Raw genomic sequence first — 12,063 nt, 5'->3', positions numbered from 1 at the left:
CCCTCCCCGTGCAGGAGCTTCTGCCGCTTGCCCAGCTTGAAGTTCTTGCGGGCGGCCACCCCTCCCCACCGCCTCGTTGTCATGCCGACTCCTCGCCGCCGCCGCCCCCTCGCCGCGTGAGAGGAGCGCGCGCGTCCCCGTCTCTCTCCCCCCCCCCCCCCGGCACATGCCCGCCTCCCGGCCGCCGGCAGGAGCAGCAGTTGCAATCCCCGCGCATCACCCTCGGCTGCCGGGCGCTCCTGCCTCGGCGTGCTTCCCTCTTTCTCCGCCTCTAACAAAGGGATCATCGGCGAGGGAGGCGAGGCAGCCTCCTCCCCACGCGACCACCCACCCACCAACCCCGGGCTATTGTTGCAGCTTCATCGGACGAGGGCCGGGAGATGGAAGATGGAAGGAGGCGACGGTGGGGTAAGGGAGTCCCGCCACCCGCCCTGCTCCGCGCCTTATTCCTTCGCCTTTCTTCGTGCGCCCGTGGCTGAGTTTTGCTTTCTTACATAAATGCTGCCTGGGAACAGTTTCCTCTTTATGCGCTGCTTGGAGCCGCCGAGGCAAAGCCATCCTCCCCCCCCCTCTCCCGTTCCCGCTGCTTCTGATGTGTGTGCAAGCGAGCGAATGAATGAGAGAGAAAAGGAAATCTATAGGGCGATGCGCCTTGCGCTTTTACGCATTTCTAGGGTGCTTTGGAAGCTGTCGGGGGTTCTGTTGGCAACCGCGCCGGCGTCTTCAGGCCAGTTCCATTCCCAGGGGGCGCGGGTGGGGAGCGTGGCTTACTTAGGCTGGGGGTAAAGGCACAGCTCAAATCTCTGCTCCTCTAAGACATCTGGATCTAGTGGAGAAGGCGGTCGTGTTTAGTTAGGCGGGCTTTCCTTCCAGGGTTGTTGTGAGGGAAAAGAGGGGCGCGCGCGGGGGAGGGGGTGAGGTTTGGAACCATGAGCACCACCACCTGAGCTCACCTGAGGACGAGCGACCTGTTTTGAAATAGTACAGAGGTCCCCTGCTTTGAAGTTTCCTGCTAAAATCTAAGCTTTGCTCTGCAAGCTGTTCTGTGTTTGACTATCCCCACCCCTGAAGCATGAGTTTAGAACTGCCCTACCTCGCAGGCTTGTTGTAAAGATTACTGGGAATGTAAATGACGATGATGTTAATGTGAAGTGTATTTAACAAAGGTTGGGTTTGGGTTTTTGTTTTTTTTTGCTATGTTTATGCTCCAGCGGCCAGAGCTTCCTTGTGTTTCAGCAGAGCAGCAAAAGTAGCACGATATGGCTGTGATTTCTCCCCCGCCTCTTTTGATATTTAGCACCTGTGGATAAAAACTGCACAGGCCACTAAAATTATAATGGAAATGCTTCGACAGCCAAAACAAAGTTGCAAGTTGGCATGTTTTTGCATCTAATTTGCTTTGGTCGTCGCTTTGTCTTTCGCTTCCTCCAGTTTTGTAACTTTGTTCTCTAGGGCTGCAATCCTTTTCCTGCTTAACCAGGAATAAATCCCACTGAACTCAATGTGACTTATTTTTCAGTGCGCATGTATTGGGACAGGGCCTGTCCCTTTGTATTTTGCATAGCATCTAGGTCATTAGGCACATATCTACAACACTGGTAATTGTTAGGTTAACTGGGCTGTAGCCAACTTAAGTTCCACTCAGAGTTAACCCATTGAAATTAATAGACTTAAGTTATTAGCAGTGCCCGTTCAATCTCAGCGGGTCTGTTCTGAGTATGACTAACATTTGGATACAGCTCAGTTTATGTAGCTAACTAAAGGACACATTTCTGTGTCTTGACATCTGGGCACACTTGGGCCATACCGTACATCTTATAACTGCCGCAGGCCTTTGTCCCATATGGTCTTTACTCCCCCATTCTTAGTTGGTTGACAGCCTGCATCTGTCCCAGTTCATTCTAATTATATGCAAAAGAGTGCTCTGTGTGTGTGAGAGAGAGAGAGAGCGAGAGAGCGAGAGAGAGAGCTCTTTTCTGTTTCATCTGATTGCTTGAAACCTATTTTTAGTTCCAGAGATCAGGCTCAGTTTAACACATTGCAATGATGAACCTGGGGAATTTCCTGCAATAGCTCCCAAAAAGTCTGGACTACATTAAAGGCACTACTGTGAAAGAGAGAACTTTTGTTGAGGGTGGCCGTTGAGAAAAACAACGTGTAACTCCCTACTGACAACTTTTCAATGACTGGAAGAAGTATCAAGCGCTGCAGCCGTACAGCTGACTTAGACATGACTTTGGGTCATGCGTTCTTGATTTAAGGGAGACATCTTTCCCCATGAGCAATGCAAGGCAGTTCTCAAAAGAACTGTCCTGTGAAGGGTCTGGCTCACCCTAGGGGGATTTCGGACCTTCCTCAGGTTTTTAATAAATGATTCTCCAGTTTTTTTCTTTTATAGAAACGGGGGGGGGGGGGTGTGTGTGTCATTGGCTGCATTCTGTCCACTGGCTGAGCAAGACTCCTGTATCCATTTATCAAATGGAACAGAGCCATTGCCACCTGCTAGCGTTTGGTGGGATTCTTAAATATCCAGTGGATGGGGATTTGTGGCTCCCTATTGCATGTCCCTGAGGATGTATTTAGCAATGTGTGTCTGCCCTTTTGTAGTGGAACCCCAGTGCAAGACATGGAGACCTCCGGCCAACACGCTGCCTGTGTCAAATGTGCAGTGATTCAGTTTGTGCCCATCTTGGCTACCATGATCTGCATTTGCCTTTCCTCTCTTCCAGTCTTGTGTACATGTTTGGTCCCACTGAGGTCAGCAGTGCACTTGGTGTACTTGATTCAGAAGAAACCCTTAAATAATACTTGGAATATATACAGCACCACAATGTGTGTCACATATGTTCTTTAGGTAGCCCTTGCAAAAGTAATACAACAAAAGAACAACACCACAAACTGGCTTATAAGTATAAAGCCAAATTTACTAGAATAGAGATAGACTTGTAACCATTCAAACAACAAACATACTAAGTGCAAGACAAAGCCTGGAGATACTGTAAACATGGAGTGAATAAATGTACAACTGTATCTTAACCAGTTACATGTGCAGTAAACGTTATACAGACTGGATAAATGAACATGTTTACATGGTTAAAAGTGCAGCATCACTTTTTGGACTGATGAAGCGTTATTCTCACCAAGGTGGTGGCTTTGATTTGCCTTCCCGTGATTGCCTTCCCGTGGTTCAATCTTTGAAAAACAGCTTTGAAAAACTTTTTCATATTCTCCAGTGTGCTACCCTTGCCGTTATGGTGGCACGGGGTTGCCGTTCTGTGATTGGACTTACTCTACTTTTTGAACGGTTCATTTATCCAGTCTGTATAACGTTTACTGCACATGTAACTGGTTAAGATACAGTTGTACATTTATCCACTCCATGTTTACAGTATCTCCAGACTTTGTTTTGCACATGGCACCTTAGTATGTTTGTTGTTTGAATGGTTACACGTCTATCTCTATTCTAGCTATTATTCTAGCAAATTTGGTTTTATACTTATAAGCCAGTTTGTGGTGTTTTTGTTTTGTTGTATTATTATTACTGTCACCACATTTGATACTTTGTGTATATACTTTGCAGCCCTTGCAAAAGGCCCGCTGCAAAATATTTCAGTGTATTTTCACCTCTTTCTAGGTTCCAGATGCACTTTCCTTCAGGATATTTACTTCATTCTTTCCCCCACCTACTTTCTCATTTTTCTTTTCCAACTGACACCAACACTCTGTGGCCAACTGAGCTGTCCTTCCTTCCTTCCCCCTTCCTTCCTTCCTTCCTTCCTTCCTTCCTTCCTTCCTTCCTTTCCTGTATCTTCTTTATGCTAATACTACCTCTTTGTTTTTTGACTTCCCATGTTTTGGCTCTACAGTGGTATCTCTGGTTGTGGACGGGATCCATTCCGGAGCTCCGGTCGATCCCAAGGTTTTTGCAACTGGAGGTACCTGTTCTGCACATGTGTGTGGCGCGGTAGAGCGCTTCTGCACATGCGCATGTGGCGAAACCCGGAAAAATACTTCTGGGTTTGCCGCGTGCGTATCCCGAAGGATATTTAACCAGAGGTGCGTGTAAGTAGAGGTACCACTGTAATTCTGTTTGCACTCAGTATCTGAATTAGAAGTGGTGGTATTGTAGCCAGAAGATGAGACTGAGATAGAAAGCCAAGGAGTTAACCAGGAAGTCCAGGGGTCTACATTATGAACTCATAATGACGCAGAGCAATCCATGCATGTTTGCTCAGAAGTAAGTTCTGGGGCTGGGCGACATCTTGTTTTCGACATCATGATATATCACCAACTAAATATCGCAATATATGGATATAACACAATGTCTGAAATAAGGATGGAACTATGTAGAGGCAGACAGTAGGGCTGGGCAATATATGGTTCTCAACTTTATGATATAACACCAGCTAAACGTTGTGATAGGCTGTTGTATCTCAATGTCTGAAATAAGGATGAAATTGTGCAGAAGCACTGGCTGGCTTCACAGTTTCCCCCACGTTGTGATTTTTGTATAGCACACACGCACATCTTGAGTTGCAATATATTGCCAGGTCGAAAACTATGAAACCGATATCACAATATGGACTTCGAACTGGTTTTGAATAATATATTAATCAATCACCCAGTCCTTGTAAGTTCCACTTGTACTTAAAGGTAAAGGGATTGCTGACCATTAGGTCGCTGACCATGACCGACTCTGGGGTTGCGGCGCTCATCTTGCTTTATTGGCCGAGGGAGCCGGCGTACAGCTTCTGGGTCATGTGGCCAGCATGACTAAGCCGCTTCTGGCGAACCAGAGCAGCGAATGGAAATGCCGTTTACCTTCCCGCCAGGGCGGTACCTATTTATCTACTTGCACTTTGACGTCCTTTCTAGGTTGGCAGGAGCAGGGACTGAGCAACGGAAGCTCACCCTGTTGCGGGGATTTGAACCGCCGACCTTCTGATCGGCAAGTCCTAGGTTCTGTGGTTTAACCCACAGTGCCACACGCGTCCCTTTCCCTCTTGTACTTACTTTCAGATTAATTCTGCCTGTGTTTGCTGCTTTAGTGACACTACCTCAGTGTGTTCCCGACCATGCTTTTGAGCGGCATTTCATAAATGATGGTGCACATGATCTCTGAGCAGGAAAAGCGTCAAGTAAAATGTGACTTAAGGGCATTTAACTGGTCAGAGGACTGTAGTCTTTATGTGCAGGCCTTGTGAGATAAATGGCATGCAAAGCTAAAGACTGTATCATGACCCACAAGCTGCAATCCGGCCCAATTTGTTTCGTGAAAGCCTGCATAACCTCAAGATCCAAATTATAAGACGAGGAGCAGTAGTTTGTTCTGAGGTTTGCACCAGTTCAGCAGCAGAGGCAAAAAAATAGCAGCTATACTCACTGACAATCTTTTCTGTGCTTCCTAGCCGAGACCACACTGCCTTCCATATTATCGCTCCCTACGTCTGACCAGAGGATCCTCATAAAATTGCTTGACAGCACAGGAAGTCGCAAAGCAGGGTTGCCAGAATAGATCTTATTTAGGCTCTGAATGACTTCAGAGTTCCATTAACTTTTTAAAGGGAGAAGCCAGATTCTGAGAATATCCGGCTCATTGCTGGAACTGATGAGATGCAGCCGCTAATGCGCTGGTGGAAGGAAGGGAAGGGCAGCCAGCACCGAAAGCTCTGTGAGATACACCTAAAAGCTTAAAGTAACAAGACAGTGGAATAAGTTTTGCAGAAGACTGCCTGCTTCAGAGGCAGCAGCAAATCAGCTGAAAAACACACTGGGCATCTTCAGTGCCACCACAAACCTCTGCTTGCTCAGAATCAAGTTTGTGGCCTCGCCTCTCGTTTATTTATTTTCCCCTCCCCAGTGGCGTAGCGTGGCGGGTGCAGGGGGGGCCGGCCGCACCGGGCGCAACACCTGGGGTTAGGGTTAGGGGGCGCAAATCCACGGGTTAGGGGGCGCAAATCCATGGGTTAGAGGGCGCACATTACTTGCCTTGCCCCGGGTGCTGACAACCCACGCTACGCCACTGCCCCTCCCTATTGTAAATTCACTGAGCTATCCCACTTTTACAGTTTCATGCTGTCAAAACAGGCATCTTTAAGAGTTGAGGCATGGCTGCTGTATATGCACCCAGACTTGGTACCTGATGAGATTAGGAGATGCTGCAGAACAGCATTTCAGATGCTGTTGGGTTGATGGGGGACAAGGAGGTTCCCCTGTGGCCCAGTGTTGGCCCTCCAGAAATTGGGCAATGCTTGTATGGGAAGGAGCTATAGCATGGTCCTGCGGCATTTCATAAGAACAAAGGAAGCTGCCTTGAATCAGATCATTGGTCCATCTATCTGGTAGAGCTTTGTCTGCAGAAGGTCCATTCCTGACATCTGGTGAGGTTGGAAGAGACCCTGGTCTGCAATCCCAGAGAGTCATTGCCGTCAGGGTGGATAAAAATCAATAATCTTTCTAAAGGAAAAATCTTTCTAAAGATAGTATTCTATTCAAGTTACATTATAGTCCAAAGGCTATTAATCAGGAAATGAGATTTTTTCATGTGTGCCAAAACTCAGTCTTAAATTGTTGTTTTTTACATTGTTTAACCACATCAGTTAACAAACATGCATATGCTATAATGTTATTGTTTTAGTTAAATAAATTGTTTAAATTGTTATTAAGGAAATGATTATTTTTCTCCTTCCAATAAAGTACAGCAGAAAAGTTGTCCAGATATAAACAGTGAGCTTATTAAACCTCACAATAAAATTTGTAATTATCTGTCTATGTATTTCTTAGTATAACCAAATCAGTAATTTTTTATATAACTTTAAAAACTGCTCTGAAAATTTATTCCGGTACTTTCGGGTTCGGCATGGTGCGCAACCCGAAATCGCACAACCTGAAGCATCTGTAATCCGAGGTATGGCTGTATACCATCTTTTTAACATGTGCCAGATTGTGATGTGTCCAGATGTGCGTTGGGTGGAGAGAAATGGTGCCTATCTCCCAGACGATCTGGTATGCTTTGACAATGTATACATAAGAATAGAAAAATGTGGTTTAAGAGATTTGTAGGTCAAGCTTATGCATGTTTACTGAAAAGTAAGCCTTGGTGAGTTCAGCCCTAGAAAGTGCGCATAGGATTGCTGTATAAGTTGTGTAACTAATTATTGGAAAGCGTTTTGCCGAAGAGCAAGGAAATGAGAGGGGTGTGTATGTTTGCCATTGCAAAAATAGTTCCCACCCACCCCCCTCTGTGTGTTTAAGAGAGAAAGAGGGAGATAAGCAAGGGTCTTGCTTTGCAGGGTGTTCAAGGTCAGTCTGCTGTTTTTAAAAAATAAATAAATCCCACTCCCGCTTTGAGATGAGCATTGCCAGTGGAATGTGTCACAGTGAACTGAACATGTTTTTCTTCTATTTTTGTTTGCAGGGAGAAGCATTTGTTTGGGTTAACGGTGCATCGGCTCATTCTCAGAGTGTTGCCAAGGCCAAATATGAGTTTTTATTTGGTGGATCAGAAAATGAAAATATTTCAGAATCTGGTAAGCGTTGATCATTTCCCAAGTGCTGACTCTTGGGTGCAAGATTGTGCACTCCTTCAGTACTGGATATATATATATATTTGTTTGTTTGTTTAAGTCAGACATGTTGGCGTTGACACATCCTTGATCTGAAATTAAGGCAGGTATAGGAAAGGGAGCTCCTGGTCTCTCAACGGTGATTATGATCGCCTCCCTTCATTTCCTCTAGTTAAGCCAAGAATGGAGACATGTGGACCTCAAGATTGTGGTTTGACTCCATCTCCAGTGGTCAGGGAAGATGGGAATTGTACTCTAATAATAACTGGAGGACCACCTGCCTTGGAAGTCTCCTTGGCAATTCACACCACCTTGGATGAGCAGTGAGTGGATCTACTGGAAATCTGATGCTTCACATCCAGAAAAGTCCCCAAGGCAAATTGAGCAGATTGGTGAAACCCCAATCTGGATATATGATATGGCAGCAGGACAACCAGCCCCCACCCAATAGTTTGTATCCTGCTTTCCTACAAGGTTCATATGAATTTACCTGAACCTTTTGGAGAGTAGTGGGCATGGTCCACAGGTGGGGCTGGAGATCAGGCTCTAGACTGGGCAGACAAGAATAAGAGGGTCAGAAGCAGTTGCAGACCTGAAGCCAAACAGAAGGTCTAGATTCAAGGCAACAATGGAGGACATGAGGGAGCCAGAAACAAACACAAGGTCAAAGGCAGGCATGGGTTCACTATTGACTTATTTATTTATTGCACAGATTTATATACAGTGGTACCTTGGTTTACGAACTTAATCCATTCCGGACGTCCATTCTTAAACCAAAATGTTCCTAAATCAAGGTGTGCTTTCCCATAGCAGCGGGGGACTCAGTTTACAAATGGAACACACTCAACAGGAAGCAAAACATGTTCTGCTTCCAAGGCAAAGTTCACAAACCAAATCACCTACTTCTGGGTTTGCAGCGTTCTTAATCCAAGTTGTTCATAAACTAGGCTGTTCTTAAACCAAGGTACCGCTGTACCACTTAACATAAAATGTCAAAGTGGTGTGCAAGAAAGGATAAGGGCGAAATAAAATTCTGAATAAATTGCATTAATTAATGATACGCCAACAGCTGGGGCCACACTTCAGGGGAATCCTGAAGTCTCTGAAGCATCTGAATGTGAGAGGAGACTCCTGGATCAACCTATCCAGTTCAACATCCTGTTCTCAAAGTAGCCAGTCAGATGCCTCTGTTAAAAATTGCAGGCAGTACCTGAGCTTAGCAGCACTCTCCCCTCCTGCGGCTTCCAGCAATTGGTATTTAGGACCATTCCTGCCTCTGATTGTGGAAGCTGAGAATTTGGAGAGTCAGCTGACCATATTCAAGCTGGGAGGTCAGCTGATTCTCAGTTCAGTTAGAAGCTGCAACGTATTTTGCCTGGCTTCTTGAGGATCCAAAATAGTGGTGTCACAGAAGGTAGGGTGCTGGAGACTAGCTGCTGGCCCCTTGCATCGCCGAATGATCGGTTCCCATGTCTCTCCTCTTCCCCTGCAGCACGTTGGTCCGCAGATGTTGTTGCACTACAACTCCCATCATCCCTGACCACTGGTCATGCTGGCTAGGAATGATGGGAGTTGTAGTCCAACAGCATCTGGGGACCCACAGGTTGAGAAACACTGGTTAGCTGAACACGGGAAACGCTGTGCATTTCCTATCCCCTGTCGGAAAACCATTGGCAGTCTGTGCTAGAGGCAGTGCACATCAACAGGTCCTTGCTTTGCAGATTGTGTTAAGCTAAGGATTGCAAGGGAAGTTGGGAAGGGTGGAACAGAAATGGAACAGGAGGAGCACCGAGTCTGTCCTACTACTGTCTGTTTAGACCAGTGTTTCCCAACCTTGTGCCTCCAGATGTTTTTGGCCTACAACTCCCATCATCCCTAGCTAGCAAGACCAGTGGTCAGGGATGATGGGAGTTGTAGGCCAAAAACATCTGGAGGCACAAGGTTGGGAAACACTGGTTTAGACACTGAGGTGTGATGGATAGTTGGTTTTTAAGAGAAGGTGGTAGAACATTGTAGTAAGCTTATGTCTCTTGTTACACTCAATGATTTGTGAAGTCCTCAAACCCTGGAGGTAATACCAGGGTCCGTGTGGACATATTATAGCAAACGATCACTTCCATACTTTTCCAGAGAGCTGGATGGCTGTCACATGTGAACAGATAGCTGACTGATAGACATCCACTTCTGCTGTAAGAAGAGCAGGGGGCTTGGATCTGGAAAACCAACGATCTCAGGGCTGCTCCTGCAGGTACTTCAGTGTGGAAGTGCCCTCGGACCACAGTCAGTTCTTCTGCACATTGGGCAGGGGTTTTAAATACCGTATTGGCCCGAATATAAGCCGCACCCGAATATAAGCCGCACCTTTAAAATTGGAGGGGGGAAAATACCTGAATATAAGCTGCTCCATTCCTCGCTGCCACTGGCTGCATACTGGGGGGTGGGGGGTGGGGAGCTACACTGCGTTGCTGGCGGAGGCCTTTCCCCTTCTTCGCTCTCTCCCTTCCCAGTCTTGGGGGAGAGAACAGGGTACTACGCACAGGGCGGGCACCGCTTTGCCACGCTCCTGGTGCTGTTTGCCGCACGCTCCTGGTTGCATACTCTAAGGTTGCTAATATAAGCTGCACTTTAACGTTTCACGGTCGGAATTTGGGAGGGGGAAAGTGAGGTTTATATTCAGGCCAATACGGTAATTCTAGGTGGTGGTTTGTGTCTGTGTTTGCACATTAGGCTAATTTTGGCAGACCTGGGGAAGAAGGTTCTCTCTCACCCAGTCCCATCCTCGCTCTTTTAGGAAACAGAAGAAAGAGGAAAACTAAAGGAGCTTTTATCTGGAGCGAGGGGAGAAGAAAGGGGCCATTGATTCATTAGTGAAAGTTCCCAAGCGTTGGCGTTTCAAGTGAGGAAAACTCTTGAAGTGCCTCATAAGAAACATTTACTGACTTGTAGAACTTGGCTCGTGTCAAGAAGGTTTTTTAAAAAAATTAAAAACCCATATTTGTTTATGGAACAGTCTTTATTCAAGAAACCCAGAGTATTGCTCACATTAGTAGTGCAGTCATCATAGCATTCAGTCCACATAATCTCATGGTGGAGGTGAAAAGAGATACGATTAGATTACTTAATAGAAGGGATGCCAACTGACTAAAGAATTTTGTACTCAGTCACCTGCCTCTTTGCGGATTGACTGCTTTTTTTCCGTATGAGCCAAACAATATAGATGCCCTTGAAGAAAGTGCAATAAACTTACAACTGCAGAAAGGACTTTATGGTCTGAAAATAGAGACGATGTATGTACTTTTGTAACCCAAGATAATCTTTAATAAAAACAATTTAAAAAGAAAACTTAATAAACCAAAGCTCTCACTTTGCAAGAAAGGGGATTTAGAATATTTTTTCATGCTCTGTTACAGTAAGACACTAGCACTAATGCAGACCAGAAATAAAATAAAAGGTGTACCCTCAACTTTCACTTCCACCAATAAAGATTACCCCCCACTCACTAATTAATCAGATAAAATTTTGGTTGATTAATTTACTAGCTGTACTGATTAACTGCTTAAGGATCCCTGCTCCCCAATAGTATCTCATAGACTTACAGGTGATGGAGGGAACTATATATCCATGGCTAGACTTAGACTGTTATTATGAATTCTAATATCTATACCGCTGAAATTCACTATTCACTTCAGGACTGATTCTAAACTCAAGCCAATGTGCTTGAAGTGTGGCTAGGTATGTGTAAAAGGGAAAGGGACTCCTGACCGTTAAGTCCAGCTGCGGACGACTCTGGGGTTGTGGTGCTCATCTCGCTTTACTGGCCGACAGAGCCAGCATTTGTCCGCAGACAGCTTCCAGGTCATGTGGCCAGCATGACTAAGCCGCTTCTGGCGAACCTTCTGGCCGGAGCGGTACCTATTTATCTTCTTGCACTTTGACGTGCTTTCGAACTGCTAGGTTGGCAGGATTTGAACTGCTGACCTTCTGATCGGCAAACCCTAGGCTCTGTGGTTTAACCCATAGTGCCACCCATGTCCCTTAGGTATGTGTACATATCTCTGTATCTTTCCTTCTTCATACTGAATGCCATAAAGCATGCCATCTTAATACACCTCCGCTGCTGCAGTTTGTTAAATGGTTATCTGTGCACTGCAGCCTATGCCAACCTGTAGCCAATCCAGTTAGTTTGGATTGCAATTCCCAACTACCCTGTGCTGGCCGTGGCAGAGTTGGGGTCTCATATTTCAACTGGTGCTCTGTGTGATGCCCAAACCTGCTGCCCTCACTTCTCTCTATCCATTCTAAATCATAGTTGCAGTGCCCCCCAAGGCTGTTTGCCCAGTGTGACTGGACTGGTTTTGCCCCCCTAAATCCTCTCTGGTCTTGGCTGCAGCTGATGGAAGTTTGGTCTAAGCAATAGCTGCAGGGGCCACATATTCCCCACCAAGAGACATCCATTCCCCCCTCATATTTAGGCCCTGAAGAAGGAGATAAATCTCCA

The 12,063-nt window shown here is 46.0% G+C and overlaps 1 protein-coding gene across 2 annotated transcripts in view; it reads left to right on the top strand.

The window, feature by feature from the left end:
* Positions 1-274: 274 nt before the first annotated feature.
* The window catches only part of PSD3 (pleckstrin and Sec7 domain containing 3), a 157,201-nt gene continuing 145,412 nt past the window's right edge, over positions 275-12,063 (top strand). The window contains exons 1-2 of one of the 2 annotated variants that reach the window (XM_083718578.1): positions 275-408; positions 7,418-7,529. In XM_083718578.1, the coding sequence (XP_083574704.1) occupies positions 388-408; positions 7,418-7,529 (133 nt within the window). In that variant the 5' untranslated portion in view covers positions 275-387. The remainder of the gene's footprint in view (positions 409-7,417; positions 7,530-12,063) is intronic. The other variant, XM_083718576.1, reaches the window with a different exon arrangement.

Source organism: Podarcis gaigeae, assembly GCF_964106915.1.
Source record: "Podarcis gaigeae genome assembly, chromosome: 17".
Taxonomy (NCBI): domain Eukaryota; kingdom Metazoa; phylum Chordata; class Lepidosauria; order Squamata; family Lacertidae; genus Podarcis; species Podarcis gaigeae.
Note: the sequence above shows the minus strand (reverse complement) of the source record. Positions and strands in the feature narration are given on the sequence as shown.